The 20,731-nt window shown below is 37.7% G+C and overlaps 1 protein-coding gene across 5 annotated transcripts in view; it reads left to right on the top strand.

Moving 5' to 3' along the window:
• The window catches only part of LOC309501520 (uncharacterized protein), a 32,577-nt gene extending 13,639 nt beyond the window's left edge, over nucleotides 1-18,938 (top strand). The window contains exons 1-2 of one of the 5 annotated variants that reach the window (XM_082173691.1): nucleotides 2,093-2,406; nucleotides 18,037-18,938. In XM_082173691.1, the coding sequence (XP_082029817.1) occupies nucleotides 2,349-2,406; nucleotides 18,037-18,512 (534 nt within the window). In that variant the 5' untranslated portion in view covers nucleotides 2,093-2,348 and the 3' untranslated portion in view covers nucleotides 18,513-18,938. Of the gene's footprint in view, nucleotides 1-2,092; nucleotides 2,407-3,438; nucleotides 5,459-14,182; nucleotides 14,420-18,036 lie in introns of those variants that run through there. The other 4 variants (XM_082173689.1, XM_082173693.1, XM_082173690.1 and 1 more) reach the window with 4 other exon arrangements.
• Nucleotides 18,939-20,731: the final 1,793 nt, after the last annotated feature.

The raw sequence follows: 20,731 nt of genomic DNA, 5'->3' as shown, positions 1-20,731 counted from the left end.
TTATGTAAAAATTAAAACACATTTATTTTGACCTGTAGTTAATAAAATATATAAGATCATACTAAATTTTATTATATTTTAAATAATTAAAATTTCTTGCTGACAAATGGGTAAAACCTAGTGGTTTGAAGTGGCAAATTCTAAAGCTTTAAAATGACAATTAATAGTATTTTTGGGCTGCACTATGATCCTTAAATACAGTGTTTGAATATGTTATCAAATTATTCTTGTTCTAAATATAATGTGAACCCCTTTTTGACCCATATACTAATTTACACATTTAAGCATTTATATCTCATTTATTTATATATGTCTGTCTACTCTAACGCAAAGCAACTGATGCTGATTCACACATTTTTATTTTTAATTCTAACATTATTCTGTTATATCGAGAAGTAGTAAAGAACTGTAAGAAAGCATAATTGAAAGCATAAACACAAAGGAATAAATGTACATATTTGTAAGCAACAAATCCCCTCAGTCTGCTGACACCAATGAAATGAGCTTTAAGTGTCAATTTACAGGAGATCTGAAGACATCAGCATAATAAATGAGGTGAAAACAGGAACTATTGTCATGAAATAAAGACTGTTTTCAGCAGATCTGTTAATATTGATGAGCCTCAGACTATCAACACTCATTCAACAAGCCATTCAGGATCATCAGCAGATCATCTCACTTTATTCTGAGTGTTTGCTGTTAGAAACACATTATTTGAGTCAGGATAGATGATAAAAGCCTATTAAATATATATTATGCTTTCTTACAATTCTCTACTACTTTTCTAGATATAACCGAATAATGTTAGAATTAAAAATAAAAATGTGTGAATCAGCATCAGTTGCTTTACGATAGACAGATATAAATGCTTAAATGTGTAAATAAGTATATGGGTTTAAGACAAAAAGGGGTTTACATAGGTTTAAAGCTCATTTCATTGGTGTCAACAGACTGGGGGTATTTGTTGATTATAAATATGTACATTTATTTCTGTTTATGCTTTCAACTGTTTATTTTTTATAGTTATCTATCTGTATTTTAATGAAGAAGCAGCATAGTGTTAGGATTAGCAATAAATATAATTTAGGAATTAGCATCAGTTACTTTACGATCAGTGTTGGGAGTAACGCGTTACAAAAGTAAGGCATTACAGTAACGTATTACTTTTTGCTGTAACACAGTAGTGTGAGGCATTACTAATCATTTTTCAGTAATATTTTACTTGGTACATGTTCAGTAACACTTGCATTACAACACACTTTTTGCCCAAATTTTTATTGTTCAAAAAACGTATGCTCACGTCCGTAACGGAGAACTGTCTCATCCGTAACATTGTTTTCTCCTCATAATCGTGAACACGAAAAATTTAATAAAATTAATATTTTATGTTCTGTGGAGAGCCAATCCTTCTTCATCCGGTGGGTAGTATTATTTTTGATAAAAAAAAAATATAGTAAAACTAAAATATAGTCAAATATTTTGCCACCTAAAAGTTAAATATTTTTCGTGTCTTGCATGCATGCATGTCTATTTCCCTCATATTAAATATAAAACGCATGTGTAGACTAATATTTTTCGAATGTCTGGACTCCTTTATTAATGGAGTATATGGATAAATAAACAGACGTTTCTATATATTGGTAGGCTATTAAATTCATTTTCTGAGAATTTATATTTCAAGTTTTTACCTCAAATGTCACGTCCATAACTCTGGAATTGCCCAATTTTAAAGAATTTATCCTCAACTAGTTGTGTGGTGTAGGTCCACGTATTTTATAATGTTAAATTCAAATAATGCTAACAGTAATTTAAAGAAGTGGTAGCATTGGATCGGACGGGAAGGATAACTCTGTATACTTCTGTAGTTATTTTGGTGAAAGTAACTCAAACGTAATACAGGAGTAATGTAACGCATTACAATTCTGAGACAGTAATATTGTAAGGTAAAGAATAACTTTTAAATAACAGTAATCTATAATGTAAGCAACTTGCACAACACTGTTTACGATGAATAGATAGAAAGACATAAATGCTTAGAAGTGTCATTTATTATAAAAACAAACTCTGTAATTTTTTTTTTTGTCAGATCAGCTCCTCTAACAGATATCACATCATCAGTGAAGCTCCTCCCACAGCAATTACATCATCAGTGAAGCTCCTCCCACATCAGTCTCATCATCAGTGAAACTCCTCCTACATCAGTCACATCATCAGTGAAGCTCCTCCCACTGTAATTCACCAATAAATGCTGGAATATTCCCATCAGCTACAAGTGAAGACGAGCATCAGAGCATCAGGAAGAGCTGAAATCTGCAAAGACTGAGTTTATTAAAGAGGACAGTGAGAACATGAGTGATCCAGAACCCTCCAGAATGAAACACACTGAAGATCCTGAAGAACAAAGAGGTTGGTGTTTATTCTTCATTCATTCATGATACTGAAGAACATTCATGTTAGAAACATTCAAGCACTTCATCACATTTACCTTTAATATGAATTATGAGACTATATCTGCATCCATTGAGAATAAAACGGCTGTATGGTCGTCATGAAAGCGCTTGACTAAACAATGTCTCTCATGGTTTTTAGTTAGAAATATTGATATTTTCTTATATGTTTATGTTAAATTTCTTTAGAGAGGAGTAATATTTATTCAGTTTTTACCCAAAATGAGGAGATGTGAGCACTGTGGAGCATGAAAGAAGTACATTTTTCAACTACATGTCAACTAACTCTCATTAGAGTATTAGTAGACTGTCTGATTAATATCAATGATTTTGTTGGTCCACCAACAGACATTCGACTCGGTTTAAGTAACTTGGCAACTACAAGTAAACCGTACTACAAGTTACAAGTTCTCCTAACCGAACCCTAACCATAACCTAAGAGTCTACTGACAGTCTACTAATACTCAAATGACAGTTAGTTGACATGTAGTTGAAAAGTTACTTATAGTTAGTAGAAGGTCTAAAGTGGATTATCGAAATAAAGTGGAACCAAAAAAAAATACTATAAAATTTACAGCAACCTTTGGCAATTTTGGTTGTAAATGTTGAAATGAATTGTTATTTTATGTATTTTTGCACATAATGATGTAGTTGAGATCTGTTAGTGATTTTTAATGTTCTGTTGGGATTGAAAGGGTTTCTGTTGAGTTTTGTGGGTCACCATTGAGTTGAAGGCTGTGCTTCAGTATGAGCAGAGAAACACTGATGTTATGTTGCTTTATTTAACACTGCACACATAATAATTGGAATATCAATGTCCCTCATTCATGAAAAGTTTCAGGAACGTATAATTAATTTATACAAAGGCAAAAATACAAAATGTAAAAAGTGATTACATCAGGGATCATATTTATGACCTTTCACATAAAATTTCTCTCTTTTAATTTTTTGATTTGGTGAAAATGCAATCAAACTTTTTCTTTCATTTCAGATCTGTTGGAAATGAAGGAGGAGAGTGAAGAACTGAGTGAAGTGGAGGAGGAACATCATGTCAAACCTGGAGAAAAACCTTTGAGTCGCTCAAAGACTAAACAGACATTTTTAAAGAAAAGAAGGGCCAAGAAATCTTTCACCTGCACTCAGTGTGGAAAGAGTTTCACAAGCAAACAATATATTGAGATTCACATGAGAGTTCACACTGGAGAGAAGCCGTACACATGTGATCAATGTGGGAAGAGTTTCGCACAATCGTCACACCTTAAAGAACACATGAAGATCCACACCGGAGAGAAGCCGTTCACATGTGATCAATGTGGGAAGAGTTTCGCACAATCGTCACACCTTAAAGAACACATGAAGATCCACACCGGAGAGAAGCCGTTCACATGTGATCAATGTGGGATGAGTTTCACGCAAAAAACTAGTCTCAAGGGGCACATGTTAATCCACACCGGAGAGAAGCCGTTCACATGTGATCAATGTGGCAAAAAATTTCCTTGGGAATCACACCTGAAGACACACCTGGCAGTTCATATGAAGGAGAAGCCACATTTATGTTCTGAGTGTGGAAAGAGTTTTTCGCTGCTGCAAACTTTACATGGACATCAGAAAACTCACACTGGTGTGAGAGAGTACATGTGCTTTGAGTGTGAGAAAACTTTTATTACAGCGGGCAGTTTAAAACTGCACCAGAGAATTCACACTGGAGAAAAACCTTACAAGTGTTCACACTGTGACAAGAGATTCAGTGTGTCATCAAATCTGAAAACACATGAGAGGATCCACAGCAGAGAGAAACCTTACAAGTGTTCACACTGTGACAAGAGATTCATTCACTCATCAAATCTGAAAAGACATGAGAGGATCCACAGTAGAGAGAAACCTTACAAGTGTTCACACTGTGACAAGAGATTCAGTCAGTCATCAAATCTGAAAACACATGAGAGGATCCACACTGGAGAGAAGCCGTACACGTGTGATCAGTGTGGGAAGAGTTTCTCTTTTAAAAGTCTCCTGAAGATACACATGAAGATCCATGCAGTGGAGAAACCACGTGTGTAGTATTTAGTTTGATCAAACTCTTCAGCTCTGTTCTTGTAACTCTTCATCTCGTCTCTCTCTGCTGTGGTCATGAAATACTTGTTGCTGCACTGTAAACAGAATATTGTGAAATTTACAGTAACTTGCTGGCAGCAATTAGCAAGTAATTTGCTGTAGTTCATTTCACAGTATGCTTACTGTACATTTAATTGCAGTAACTTTAAAAATACTGTAAACATATTTACATTAATAATCACAGTACTGTTTCATCACCACAAATATTTTATTTATTGTTTTATTATTTACTGTAATGGGGATTACTGTATTAATTTTGTGCACTGTAAAATGAAGACACTGTTTTTGTCACAAAAATGCCATTTATTGACAACTTTTAAATTTCAAAATGCACAGGATAAAAGTAGCATAGCATAAAAACGATTTTTTTTTCAATAGCTAAATATTTTTCTGTGAATATTTTGTTTTGTTCTGTATACAAAAACACTTTTCTGAATATACAAATCAATCCTGTTCAAGCTTTATTAAAATGTTTGGTTAAAATTAGAAATGTATAAAAGACAAAATAAATTATTTAAAAACAGCAGGAATTCAAACTGTAGAATTTGGTTCCCGAGTGTTGGTTTTCTCCCAGAACTGTATTTTTCTCCTAAAACTGGACCTGAACTAGTCAACTTCCTGGGCTGGAATCTTCTACCCTGCAGTGGAAGAAATTAAATATTAATGTAAAAGTTTATAAGCAAGACAGATGGGTTGATGACAATATACTGTATATGAAAGTTTGATTGGCTAAATCCAATGATCCAATTGACATGTGATACATTGTCCACTTCTCTATAAACCACAACTCTCACTTAAACAGAGGTGTCCACACGTTTTCCTAAAGGGGGCCAGATTTGATTTTGTGGACACGCCTGGGGGCCAGATACTGTCAACTCAAGCTGTTGTCATTTCCAAAAGGGCAAAACATGTAGGCTAATATATATATATATACACTCAAAGTGGGGAGAACTGCCGATTTTCCCACTTACAGAGCATGTAGAAGTCTGTAATTTTTTATCATAGGTACTCTTCAATTGTGAGTGACGGAATCTAAAACAAAAATCCAGAAAATCACATTGTATGATTTTTAAATAATTCATTTGCATTTTATTCATACTTTGCAGTCACGTGACTACCATGGATACCTGGTGGGCAACAAACGGGTATTTTCAACGTAGAGTCCTGTAGTTCCAGGTCCTTCTAGTAGCTATCAAGTCTGTTAGCGAGCTAGCTGCATAACTATGGACTAGGATTAACTCCAAGGTAGCTAAATTGTGTAAAGCAGACAAGGTTTTTTATGATAATCGAGCAGTAATAATTTTCAATGAATTTTGCCGCTCTCGCCGGCGGCGGTGTGTGAACGTACAGTTCAGAGCCTAGACACAAACAGCTGACTCGCCGAAGCAGCTGGTGGTGTTGATTGACGAAACTACAGGGTAACTTAAAGATGCGATTACATGATAATACACCCATTGTATTCAAACAAATGTTGAAATTACCTTTGATGGAGTGATGATCACTGCACAGACTGTGAAGGTTGCTTATCTCATCTGCGGTTAAAAACTATCTGGCATGTCGTTTACACCTCAAAACACCAACTTTTGTAAAGTAAAACTGGCGACGTCCTGGCAAGATCCTTGATTAGTTTACTGGGTTTCGTTGCTGGATGTTATGTCCTGTGTGGTTTGGGAGGGTTGTTTTGTTTTCTCTCTCTCTTTCCGCTATTCTTTCTCACAGGACCAGTGATTGGAGGATGTTCCTGTCACTCATCGAGTTCACGTGACAGCCCGAGAACCAATCAGAGACTGGGGTGTGCGTATAAAGATCCGGAAATGATGCCAGTGTGGGAGGGCGGCTTCGTCTCTCCTTTGTTTTGCTCTCTTGTGGTTATTTGTTCTTGCTTGTTATTGTTTAGTTTTGGTGTGTTAAAGTTTACTCTGTTGAGCTCTTCATAACGCTGTTTTGTTGCGTTTATGCTGTGATCCGACTTTTGATTTTTTCTGAGCTTGTTAAGTCTTTCATCGATGCATAGCGATGGGACCAGGTTAGTACATCACGTGATTTACATTTCACAACACGCAGAGTAAAAACTATTTAACACACTAGTTTATGAGCGGGTGCCAACTTATGTATTTATGTTTATTAGGTAGGGCAGTTAGTGGCGTTTTACGCTGAAGATTATTTTCCTCTGTTTCTTTACTTGAGTTTAGTGTTTGTCCTGGGGTTTAGTTAACGTGTTTTGTTTTATTTACTTCTTTTCTTTAGCACTGCTCTTGTCCCTCGCTTTGTAATCATTTATCGTTTATGTTGTATATAATTTGTAAATAGATTGTTTGGACGTATATTTGATTCACTGTTTGTGTTATTGGGTGTTTTGTTATATCAAACTATATTACTTACTAAAAGCAAGTACAAATCCATTTTGGTCTCTGCCTGTTTCTTAATTCATCACATTACATCTCCTCAATAGAGTGCAAGTATATTACTTTAAACAACTTTTTATTCAATTATTTATATTTTTATTTTGTCTATGTTACGTTCCATAACCTCTAGATGCCAAATATATTATGTGAACGTAACACTGGAGAACGATGTTCTTGCCCGCCAGCCAGAACTTGTGACGTCGCATGCAAAGTATGAATTGCATGACATAAGTATTTGATACATCAGAAAAGCAGAACTTAATATTTGGTACAGAAATCTTTGTTTTCAATTACAGAGATCATACGTTTCCTGTAGTTCTTGACCAGGTTTGCACACACTGCAGGGATTTTGGCCCACTCCTCCATACAGACCTTCTCCAGATCCTTCAGGTTTCGGGGCTGTCGTTGGGCAATACGGACTTTCAGCTCCCTGCAAAGATTTTCTATTGGGTTCAGGTCTGGAGACTGGCTAGGCCACTCCAGGACCTTGAGATGCTTCTTACGGAGCCACTCCTTAGTTGCCCTGGCTGTGTGTTTCGGGTTGTTGTTTTAATTATTTAATTAATATTTAAATTTTAATCAATGACGGCGTAGTGTGTTACTAATGGTTTTCTTTGAGACTGTGGTGCCAGCTCTCTTCAGGTCATTGACCAGGTCCTGCCGTGTAGTTCTGGGCTGATCCCTCACCTTCCTCATGATCATTGATGCCCCACGAGCTGAGATCTTGCATGGTGCCCCAGACCGAGGGAGATTGACCGTCATCTTGAACTTCTTCCATTTTCTAATAATTGCGCCAACAGTTGTTGCCTTCTCACCAAGCTGCTTGCCTATTGTCCTGTAGCCCATCCCAGCCTTGTGCAGGTCTACAATTTTATCCCTGATGTCCTTACACAGCTCTCTGGTCTTGGCCATTGTGGAGAGGTTGGAGTCTGTTTGATTGAGTGTGTGGACAGGTGTCTTTTATACAGGTAACGAGTTCAAACAGGTGCAGTTAATACAGGTAAGAACAGGAATACAGTGGAGAACAGGAGGGCAATAATTTTTTTTATTTTTTTTTTTAATCATACAATGTGATTTTCTGGATTTTTGTTTGATATTCTGTCTCTCACAGTAGAAGTGTACCTATGATAAAAATCACAGACCTCTACATGCTTTGTAAGTAGGAAAATCTGCAAATTTGGCAGTGTATCAAATACTTGTTCTCCCCAATGTGTGAACACATTTCTTGAAACTATGCCTCGTATTCTCAAAACTATAAACACAAATCCATAACGTCTCACCCAATTCCCCAAACGTCCTATTTTCAGGTCAAAATGAAGTTCTACACTCAAAACCATTCACTCTTGCTGAAAAACCAAACTTTGCCCTCAGACAGGACACACAAGCCCTAAAAATCACACACACTACAACATAGTCTAACACTCTGGTGCAATAAATTCAAAACAACATTTCCAAAACTGGCAAGTTATGTTGCTTGTGTTTCCCCATATCACAAACCTTTTCACATGATGAACACAAAAGACACAATCAAAGGATACATTGGCACATTATTATTCATGCATGTACTACACAGTACAAGAAGAAGAAAAAAAAAGATTTTTTTTCCTGTTTTACTTTCTTTCTTTTTTTTACTCTCTCCTCTAATTTAATTTTTTTTCCTTCATATTTACTTACAGTAAGATGTGTGACCATCATATGACAGTAAAAGAGCACACACAAACCTTATTCTAATATGAAAGTGTATTGGAATAAAGAGTGTTGGTCGTGACAGGAGGGCCTCCACTCAAGTAGACAATATTACAGTTTTTCTCGATTGTTTAAACACATTTTCTGAAAGCATGCCTCATATTCTCAGAACTCTACACACAAATCAAAAAACACACACACAATGGGCAAAACCCTTTGTTACGCTCCCCGCGTGTTTTGTGTTTTGCTTTACTGATCCGTGCACGTTAGTGTACTTTGCACGTGTTGGTTGTTGTGCTCATTATCTTTTCTCTGTCTTTAGCTCACTATCTCTGCTCGCAGGTTGCTGTGATTGGCCGAGTCGGACGTCAGTCATCATTAAGGCGGTGCTGAGAGCCAATCGGAGGCCGCCCAGCTGGTTTTAAAGGATGGCGTGTTCATTCATGCTTTCTCTCTCGATCGCGAACTGAACTCTTTGTAGTGGACTGAGCTCTTTGTAGTGGAATGAGTATTCTGTAGCGGACTGAGCTCTTTGTAGTGGAATGAGTATTCCGTAGCGGACTGAGCTCTTTGTAGCGCCATGAGTTTTCTGTAGTGAATCGAATTCTTGTGTATGTTTCTGCCCGCGAATTGAGTTGTGTGCTATGTGCTCTGTTCTTTGTATTGTGTTGTCTACCTTTTCATTTGCTCTGAGATATCGGGCAACAGCTGATATAGTGGGAAGAGAACGCAGGTCAGTATATCGCGATATACACTGCACCCGTAGCAGATGATTGTTTAGACACACTAGGTAAAAAGTGAGCGCCACTTAATGTATTTTCTGTTTTGTTAGGTAGTTCAGTTAGGGTGCCGGATGCACCGAAGATTTCGGTTTATTTTCTACCTTTTTCTTTGGTTAGATTAGGTTTAGAGTAAGGATTGTTTTGTTATGTTTTGTTCTTTTCTTTGGCGCCGCTTTTTTTTTTGTTCTTTTCCCATTTATTGTTTGTTTGTTTACATTATCACATTGTACAGAGCGCACATTATTATTATTGTTATTTTACTGGATCTAGTGGCTTCGGCTTTTTTGTGAATAAAAATCCAGTAATTTTTTCGCTTTCAAAGATTGTCTGTCATGTTTTTCCACCTCACTTCACATCCAGCAGCACATTAATATATAAATGTTACGGTACATTCCTTAGACCTTTTAAAGTTCGTAACATTAAATGGGGGCTCGTCCGGGATAATATTTATATTTTTCCCGAGATATTAATTACTGCTGGTGTGGATGGTGGAATGCATGTTCAGTGTTTTCTTTGTAGAGTATTAGTGTTCGCGAGGCAGTGATTAGTGGATGGGCTGGTTGATTATATGGTTAGTGATTCTGACAGGAGTAAGTATGGCTGATTTTGATTTAGATACCTTTGTTAGTGCACCTACGGTGGAGCAACTTAATAGGTGTAGGAAAGATGATCAGCTGTGTATCGCTGCTCATTTCCAGATCGCTGTTTCGAGGCAGCAGCTTAAAAAAGAGATTAAGTCTACTGTGTCCCAAAGGTTGGTGTAACTGGGTGTTCTAGAGCTGCCTACAGTAGTCGGGGAAGGTTCCTTTGGTGCTGACGGTCACCCTGGTGAGGAGGAGCGAGGTGGAATGGGTGAGGTGGAGGATTCCGAGGCCAAGGCTGTTCATCCGCCCTTTGAGCCTTTTTCTCTGGGCTCGGTTGAGTCTGGAGGAGGTGATGTGCTGCCTAAAGTCCGCTTAGCGCGACTCCAAATGGAGACACGCGAACGGGCAGAAGACCATCGGGCTAATATGGAATTCCGACTTAAAGTCCGTAGACTCGAAATCGAGGCGGAGACGCAGGTGAAGCTGCGTGAGCTTGAGTTGAGTGCAGGCAAGGTGACACCTGTTCCAGTTACGCAACCCTTACAGCCCGCTGGTGCTGGCTTGGGGGGGACCACCTTTGAGGTCAGTAGACATATTTCCCTTGTGCTGCAGTTTCGAGAAACAGAGGTTGTTTCATATTTTAATGTATTTGAGCGGATTGCGTCTACACTTCAGTGGCCTAAAGAGGTCTGGTCGTTGCTGTTACAGTGCAAGTTAACTGGCAAAGCTCAAGATGTTTGCGCTACATTGTCTTTAGAGGATAGCGTGAATTATGAGGCAGTAAAAGCTGCAATCTTGCGCGCTTATGAGCTGGTACCCGAAGCTTACAGGCAACGGTTTAGAAGCCATAAGAAAAATTCCAGTCAGACATTCGTTGAATTTGCGAGGGAGAAAGGCATTTTATTTGATAAGTGGTGCACATCGAGTAAGGTAAATGATTTTAAAGACATGCGAGAATTAATTATTTTAGAGGAATTTAAGAATTATTTATCTGAGCGTGTTGTCGTTTACTTAAATGAGCAAAAAGTGACGTCTTTATCTCAAGCTTCTGTCCTTGCAGATGAATTTACACTGACGCATAAAAATGTGTTTACCCCTTTGCGTTCTGAGAAAGCTGTGCCTTTTCAAGTGAATTCGAGTAGTTCGTCACGACCGAAACCAGTTACTTTGAAGTCGAAAGAGGATCGAGAATGTTTTTATTGTCACAAACCTGGTCATTTAATTTCTGATTGTGTTGTGTTAAAACGAAAACAGTCGAATTCTGTACCCAAGAGCGCTGGTTTTGTTAAACTGGTTGGTCCTGTTAAAATCGAGTGTAGTGATAAGCCTGATCCTAGTTATGCACCTTTTCTGCTGGAAGGGTTAATTTCTGTTACGGGAAATTCTGAGGAGCAGATATGCGTAAAAATGCTGCGGGATACTGGGGCAATGCAGTCTTTTATTAGTGCAGATGTACTGTCGTTTTCTGATCAAACCTATTGCGGCAGTAATGTGCTAGTACAGGGCATCGAGATGGGTCTTGTCCAAGTTCCGTTGCACCAGATTCATTTAGAGTCAGAATTGTGTACAGGTTTCGTGAAGGTGGCCATTCGTGACAGTTTGCCTGTTAGTGGAGTACAATTCATCCTTGGCAATGACTTAGCTGGTGGGAAAGTCATGCCTTTGCTAGACCAGTTCTGTCAGATCAGCCTGATGAACTGTTGAGGTCTTATCCTGAAACTTTTCCAGTCTGTGCAGTTACGCGAGCTCAGTTTCGTAAAATGGATGCTGAAGATTTGGCTACATCTTTTATAGCACCTGTTTTTATCAGTGACGTGTTACCTTGTGATGAGAGTGAAACTGTTGAAAATTTGCCTGTTTTGAATACTCTGAATGTAAAGTTGCGTGTGACACGCAAGGGAGTTATTGCTGCTCAAAAAGAGGATGAAAGTCTTCGGAAGTGTTTTGCTGCTGTTGTTTCTCTAGAGAAAGTTCAAGAGAGAAAAACTGCTTATTTTGTTGAGAACGATTTACTGATGCGTAAGTGGTGCCCTGATATTGCAGATGATTCTGAATGGAGTAGTGTGTATCAGATTGTGATTCCTTCCTGTTACCGACAGCAAGTTCTATCTTTAGCTCATTAACAGGCAGAGATGGGCATAATTCTTTCTTTCTTTCTTTCTTTCTTTCTTTCTTTCTTTCTTTCTTTCTTTCTTTCTTTCTTTCTTTCTTTCCTTCCTTCCTTCCTTCCTTCCTTCCTTCCTCCCTCCCTCCCTCCCTCCCCCCTTCCTTTCTTTCTTTCTTTCTTTCTTTCTTTCTTTCTTTCTTTCTTTCTTTCTTTCTTTCTTTCTTTCTTCCTTCCTTCCTTCCTTTCTTTCTTTCTTTCTTTCCTTCCTTCCTTCCTTCCTTCCTTCCTTCCTTTCTTTCTTTCTGCCAATTACAAATAAACGTATAAATTAAAATAGCAGCCATAATATACTTGTTTCTGGTTACAATGACAGACACAGGATATCAAGATGGCTGTCGTGGTGTGAGTGTGTGCTGCAAGCTGCAGTTTCTGGCCCAACGTTTTGCTTACTGAGGTCATTGTGACATATTTTTCTGCTCTAAAACTCTTTTTGTGCAAATGGTCTACTAGTGGTTTATCAAGAAAGGCGAACTAAACCAATCTTCAGCTCTAAACCAACTAGTTATTGGACCACATCCTTCTCTTTGTGTGAGTGGAAAGAGGCTCAATGGTGACGAGACAATTACTCTCCAAAATATTTTGGACATGATGCAGCAAATGAAGCTTGATATGATTTCACACATGGACGCTAAAATTGACTCACTTGGAGCCAATCTGTCCAAAATAGATGGATCGCTTACAAGCACACCTTTTGTTTCAATCGGACTGAATTCATTCCGATTGGTGAGTCTGAATGTAGTGTTTACATGAACGCAAAACTAGTGATCGGTTGATGTGCGTTTTAGCGTTGCTAAGAAAATTCCTGTGTTTTCATGTCAGTGTCAAATAATGTAATAATGTAAACATAATGAATGGCGACTGTAGAAAGCAAAAGCCGAATCCCGGACATTTTGGGCGATCTCGAAATCCCGGCCGGACATGTCCGATGCTCGTGGCTGCCTGTACGAGCCGCAATACAGCGAGGAACAGTTGCGGATGATGGAGGAACAAGAGGCGGCCGGAGCAGCAGAGGAGGAAGAGCCCGGGAGGACTCGAGCTGGGGCGGACTAACTCGTCACCGAGACTCACGATAAAACGGCATCTTTTTAGTTTTGAGTCAACTAGAAGCCTAGTTGTATCATTTATTCTGTATAATAATTATTATTATTATTATTATTTTACATTTTAGTGTGTATAAAAAGTAAGCAAATGTATGTGTGGTATAACCACTGTTTAAATGTAAAATGTACACATATTCTCATGAGATCATGTTGCATTGGTGCATGTTGATTCAGAGTTGGTGTCATCTTAAGTCCTGTCAAGAGTTGGTCTCTTCACAGGTGTTGGGCATCTCAAGTCTTCATAAGAGGCTGGATCCAGACTGGAGCTGACGTACTCTCTAGTTACCTCAGGATGGGCATCCCGGGATAAAACAGAAGCAAAATCAATATAATTAGCTTAGCTGCTGTTCGCAACATTAAACAAAGATAACCATCAAACTGTCATTGATGATTGTCAGTTTCTGTGTGTAAAAAGTGTTGTGTGTTAGAGATCGAATTACCTTAATACAATATGAGTGCCATTAGTGTTTGTTTTTGTATTATTGATGTTTTCATGAGAGAAATAACAATATCATCTTTCAATATAGCTGTTTTATAGGCTTTTGTCATATATCTGACTCAAATAATGTGTTTCTAACTGCAAACACTCAGAATAAAGTGAGATGATCTGCTGATGATCCTGAATGGCTTGTTGAATGAGTGTTAATAGTCTGAGGCTCATCAATATTAACATATCTGCTGAAAACACTCTTTATTTCATGACAATAGTTCCTGTTTTCACCTAATTTATTATGCTGATGTCTTCAGATCTCCTGTAAATTGACACTTAAAACTCATTTCATTGGTGTGAATAGACTGAGGGTAATTGTTGGTTTCTATATAGAAATGCTTAGGTGTGTCATTTAGTATTAAAACAAACCCAGTAACTGATATATTTTTTTTATTTTTGCAGATCAGCTCCTCCCACAGCAATCACATCATCAGTGAAGCTCCTCCCACAACAATCACATCATTAGTGAAGCTACTCCCACTGTTATTCTCCAATAAATACTGGAATATTCCCATCAGCTACAAGTGAAGACGAGCAGCAAAGCATCAGGAAGAGACTGAGTTTATTAAAGAGGACAGTGAGAACATGAGTGATCCAGAACCCTGCAGAATGAAACACACTGAAGATCCTGAAGAACAAAGAGGTTGGTGTTTATTCTTCATTCTTTCATGATGCTAAAGAACATTCATGTTAGAAACATTCAAGCACTTCTTCACTTTTAGACAAACAGGTAAACTATGAAATAGAAGAACATTTTCTTTCTTGTTTGTTTACAACAAATGGTCAGTAAAGGGAGGTTTGAGAAATTGTTATATTGATTGTCAACATTGGTCAACATTTCTTTGCAACCATGTTACCAAACATTTTGACATTTCTCAATATAGTTTACTGGGTATTATTGACACAATTTTCACGGTTCGGTTTTATTTCTATTCACAAGCTTGCGATTCGATATTGATTGTTTTGAATATACTGTATATATCAGATAAAGTACATGGCAAATGTTCTCTAACTTTTATGATACATACATGGTGAAAAGAAAATAAGTAAACAACCAAACAAATAAATAAACAGGTATAAATAAGTAATAATTATAAAGGTAAAGGCGAAAAAGTAAAAAAAAGGAAGTAGTAAAATAAATATAAATACATTCTCATCAGCAGAGAACAATGGAAAACTGAGAAATACTGAGACAGACCAAAAAAGTATTAAGTGCACTTAAAACTGAATTCTAAACATCAATGTAAAATTACAAAGTACAATCTGGAATGGAAAGGGTTAATCAGACGCATATTAAAGATGGCAGAGTCTGTACCATAGACTGTAAAAAATATGGACAAAGCGTCTGTGACGTCACCCATAGACTTTCTGAAGAACGGGTTTGAAGCCGTTTATGGGGGGTATGGGCGGCGCCATCTTGGAAAATCTTGGGAAATCCTAACCCCGCCCACCTTCTGACGCAGCGCGCGTCACTTAGCTCGCTCTGCTACTTCGGTTATCTCTGAGTATATTTTAGGCAACGAAATATGTTATAAAACACCATACTAACTCTTTTCGTTTTCATTTAAAGAAATCTTAAACATTATAGCTACACAAATGTGGTTCAGGCAACGCATATTGATTATATTCAACTGCACATAACGTTTGCCTATTTATGAAAAAACAATATAAAACACAAACCTGCCTCTTTTCATTTTAAATATAATATAAAAATATTAAACATTTTATGGTCCAGGCAATATGTGCATTTGTACTAAACAACAGATTTTGCAGTAAACAACATTACAGATCATCTTCGTTGTATTAAAATGACAAAACTCAACCCAGTCTCTTTTTGTTAAATTTCAGTTTTATCAATATTAGCCATTATAAAAGTATAAGTAAAAGGTATAAGAAGCTATACAAATAAAGCAAACAATTCAGTCAAACATACAAAGTCAGCGCTCTAGTCTAACCATACATCGGTAAAGTTAAATAGCTTATAAAGTTATGAAACTTCCCCTCAGCCAAAACGATTGCCCAGGGAAAAAATTATAGATTCACGAGACCAAAAAGACGAATTATATCTCATGTTTAACCACTACAGAGACTCCAGAGTCCGCGGCATTGGCGGCAAACCTCAGAACCACTAGCCGATGAAAGGCTGCTCCAGGCGGGGTACGTGAACGCCGAGCGCCCGGTCATCGCTGGATCAACTGGATAAAATTTTCATAAATCTTTAAATAAACCACAGATTTGAGCTTTAAACAACTACATTCTCGCCTGAAAAACTCTTAAAACTACATTTCATGATACAGAAACAGTAGTATTATATGTCAACTGTATTAAAAAATGGCGCTTCTTATGTTGTCATTCTCCGTGGCGCTGCCTTGTCAGCTGTCAATCAAGCTGTCAATCAAAGTTAACCACGCCCTTATTGTCATACATTTTATATCTAAATACGATCTAAACTAACGAGTTAGAAAAAAATTCACCCCCCTCACAGTTGTCAGGCACTCGGAAGCTATCGAAAAATACAATAAAAGTCCATGGGACCAACCTGTAAAAACATGAATTTATGCTGTGAAAACGGACATTTTAACATGGGGGCTATGGACATTTGCTCCCTTTTGGGACCTCCCTCTAGCGGATTTTCGATGTATTGCAGTTTTTCGCACTTCCGGGTAGGCTTCATTTTTCAGATCAGAATGTTGCCGCTTGGTCTGTACGTATGTTAAAAAGGGCTTCCAGATTGTAGAGAATCATGCACTGGGCCGGTGAAGAGAAAGTCAATTTTTTTCAAGTTTGATGAAATACAAGGCGTCTTCAATCCACCTAGAGTGTGATGGGGGTGGAATATGGTTTTTCTTAGGTAAATGTGACGTTACATGACATTGTTTACAAGACGTCTTTCCGTGGTTGAAACACTAATTAAGCGATTACATGAGACATGTTACCAGGGCCGCATTAAGAGCTCACTGGGTCCCGGGGCTATATGAGTTACTGCAGCCATTCCCCCCAAAAAACAGCTGAAGTTGTTTCACATTAATAGAATCTAGAATCATTCAGAATAACAGTTGCCAATTCATTTACAATAAACGATTAAGAAAAATTGCTTACCTTAAAATTAGGGCTGGGCGATAAAACAATAACGATATATATTGCGATAGACATGTAATCAATATCAATAAAAAAATGCGTTGGATAAAACGTTTGATCATTTTTTTTCCTTCGTCTGAAGAAACCAGAGGTTGCGAAGTAAGTTTGGTTGCATCAACAAAGGCACTCACTCTCTGGTAACCTAGCAACGCAGGGGCTGACACGCTAACAGCGTGTCCTAATACACGCAATGCCGCAACACACGATAAAAGGTATCTTTTCCATGTTAATCAGAGTTTTTGTCCTAACCAGGCGCGGCACGCGGCGATTCTATTTTAGAAACAGTTTCTATTTTTCTGCGACGTTGCGCTGGAACAACAAACACAAAGTGTGGCGATGAAAATCTCAGGTACTGTTTATGTGCTTTATTTAGTGTTAAAAGCATGAAATGTGACTTTGAATATCATTTAGTGCTCCCAGCTTTGTGTAGCTGTAAAAGCAACAGTGGATAATTCACCTCAGATGTTGAAATTAAACAAATGGAAACAAGAACGTTAAAACTGTGAACAAACAAGTGTATTCTTTGACAAAGATTGTTTTAGTAACTCAGTAGCCTATGTATTTTTGAAATGGTGTTATATTTGCCGTCAAGTTTACTCTGTCTCACAGTCGTATAACGATATATATTGCGATAGACACGTAATCAATATCAATAAAAAATACGTTCGGTCATGTAACAGTATGGTTTGGAAAAAGAACGCTCTCCATTGGCGTTAGTCGCAGGCAAAGTCAAGAAAATATGAAGAGCTATGTCCATATTAGGGAACACAGAGTTTGAAGACAAGAAAAACAGTTCTTGAATTGAAAATGTTATGGCACTGTTGTATATGTTTAATGTGTTTATTACATTTGATTATTGTGTCATTGATCAAATCATTTAATGGTTCTCTTGACAGAAACATGGGATTTGTGCCTATAATGTTTTAACAGTAATAATTGAAAGATCTATGTTCCTCATTCATGGAGATTTTCAGGGACATGCATAATTAATTTATAAAAACTCATCAAAATGATTGGAATATTTTAGGGCTTACTTTTTGTCCTATAACTTTATAATGATATTTCTCTCTTTGAATTTTGATGTAGTGAAAATGCAATTAAACTTTTTTTCTTTCATTTCAGACCTGATGGAAGTGAAGGAGGAGAGTGAAGAACTGATGGAAGTGAAGGAGGAGAGTGAAGAACTGAGTGAAGTAAAGGAGGAGAGTGAAGAACTGAGTGAAGTGAAGGAGGAGAGTGAAGAACTGAGTGAAGTGAAGGAGGAGAGTGAAGAACTGAGTGAAGTGGAGGAGGAGAGTGAAGAACTGAGTGAAGTGGAGGAGGAGAGTGAAGAACTGAGTGAAGTGGAGGAGGAGAGTGAAGAACTGAGTGAAGTGGAGGAGGAGAGTGAAGAACTGAGTGAAGTGAAGGAGGAGAGAGAAGAACTGAGTGAAGTGGAGGAGGAGTGTGAAGAACTGAGTGAAGTGGAGGAGGAGAGTGAAGAACTGAGTGAAGTGAAGGAGGAGAGTGAAGAACTGAGTGAAGTGAAGGAGGAGAGTGAAGAACTGAGTGAAGTGAAGGAGGAGAGTGAAGAACTGAGAGAAGACATTCTCATGTGATCAGTGCAGCAAAACATTTCTTGTGGCATCAGAACTGAAGAAACACCTGACAGTTCATACAAAGGAGAAGCCACATTCTTGTTCTGTGTGTGGAAAGAGTTTTTCACTGCTGTATAGATTACAAGCACATCAGAAAATTCATACTGGTGTGAGAGAGTACATGTGCTTTGAGTGTGAGAAGACTTTTATTTCAGTGAACTGTTTGAAACTGCACCAGAGAATTCACACTGGAGAAAAACCTTACAAGTGTTCACACTGCGACAAGAGATTCAGCCAGTCAACACATCTGAAAACACATGAGAGGATCCACAGCAGAGAGAAGCCGCACACGTGTGATCAGTGCGGGAAGAGTTTCTATTTTAAAAGTCACCTGAAGCGACACATGAAGATCCACACTGTGGAGAAACCACATCACCACAGTCTGAGATCACAGTAAGTAGTTCATCTTTATGTGCTGAGCAACAAAATCTCAACTGTCTATAGTTGGCGCTGTTTCACTGTGGCTGCTGTTGAATCATCCAGGTCGTGAATGAGGCCAACACCTGATGTGATTGTAAAGCGCTTGGTGTGTACAGTAGTAAATAGTAGCACTATATAAATGCCTCATCCACTCATTAGTTTCTTAACAGCTACGATGAGCAATGGACATTTTGTTGTTTGATTGGTTTCTATTAACTCATGTTCAACCCAACATGAATGTGTGATATATAAAAAAAAAAAATCTGTTTTTACATGTGATTTGTCTGTTCAGTGAATGCAAAATCACTCTCCGACAGTAGGTGGCGCTCATGTCAAAACAAGCAGAAATAAATCAATATACATAGCAGCGCTGTGCAACTTTCTCTTTCTGACACTGCTTATTATGGCTTATTCACATGTAAATCAAGTCTGAAGATTCACATGAGAGTTCACACTGGGAAGAAGCGGCTCAGGCTTTCGCTCTGAAATCACATCAGCTTCTCATTCTGAAGAAAGACCATTTATCTGTGATCAGTGCGGTAAACAGTTTCATTGAGCATCAGTCATGTAGAAACACCTAAAGATTCACTCAAAGGAGAAGATTCATTAGTAATATTACAGCAGAAAAGACACGTCCGGTGCAATTCACACTTAAAAATTCTTCTTTTTAGTTAGTTTAGCCACTGTTTCAAATAAACACCTAGGATTATGTTTATTTTCTTCTAATAGGGTTGAAAAATAAGCAGATCAAGCAGCTTTTAATGCCTCTCTGTTTGCAATCAAGCTCTCCTTCCATGAAATGCGAAATACCTCTAGTTTTGTTTTCTTCCAGTTGCGCTCCATTTTTCTGGCTGCTCTCCTAAGGGCCAGAGTGTGCTCGTTGTACCACGGCGTTAGACTATTTTCTTTAATCTTCAAGCACAACGGAGCTACTGTGTCTAAAGTGCTGGAAAAGAGAGAGTTAAAAGTTTCTGTTGCAATATTATTAATAAAGCAATCTTTAGTGGCAGAAGTGATAGGTCTAACATATTTATAACACGGCGTCGGCTTTGCACCCTAAATGTAATTTACACAAGACTAGGTAATGATCTGAGATGTCATCGCTCTGCTGCAGAATTTCAACGGCATCAACATCTATTCCATGTGATAATATTAGATCTAGAGTATTGTATATTTAAAAATCATGGTTTCCCCCATTATGGTTGAATCACGGAAGCTACACGGGTTACCTTTGCCAAGAGATCTCAATTTATTATGTATCATGTGTCAGACAGAGAGAAACAGGCATATAAGAATAAGGCTACATGAGAGGTCTTCATTACAGATTTCTCTGTTCCCCATTTCTTTATCTTCTCATGCCATACTAGCTGTAAATGGTTTCTCTGGCTTTATGTTTCTCTGCCCTCATGCCTTTGTTTCTCTGAGGTGGTACAGTAAGATCTCCTCATGCACTCAACACATGCACATGAAACTCTGGCTTGACAAAATACATTATGAAATTATTATGAAAATTAATAAAGAAAAATAATACAAATACATAACATTAAACAATACATTTTTAGTCTTCAAGTATGATTACGACAATGAGTAGGTCCTGATACGTGTTGTCTAACTCCAATTGAGTTTACAATGTCTTTAAATGCCAAACCCAATGCATCTTTTTCATTATCGATGTGTATATTAAAATCACCAACAATTAGTACTTTATCTGCAGTCAAAACTATTTCTGATAGAAAGTCCGCAAATTCTTTGCTAAAGTC

Source organism: Leuciscus leuciscus, assembly GCF_965113295.1.
Source record: "Leuciscus leuciscus genome assembly, chromosome: 1".
NCBI lineage: Eukaryota > Metazoa > Chordata > Actinopteri > Cypriniformes > Leuciscidae > Leuciscus > Leuciscus leuciscus.
Note: the sequence above shows the minus strand (reverse complement) of the source record. Positions and strands in the feature narration are given on the sequence as shown.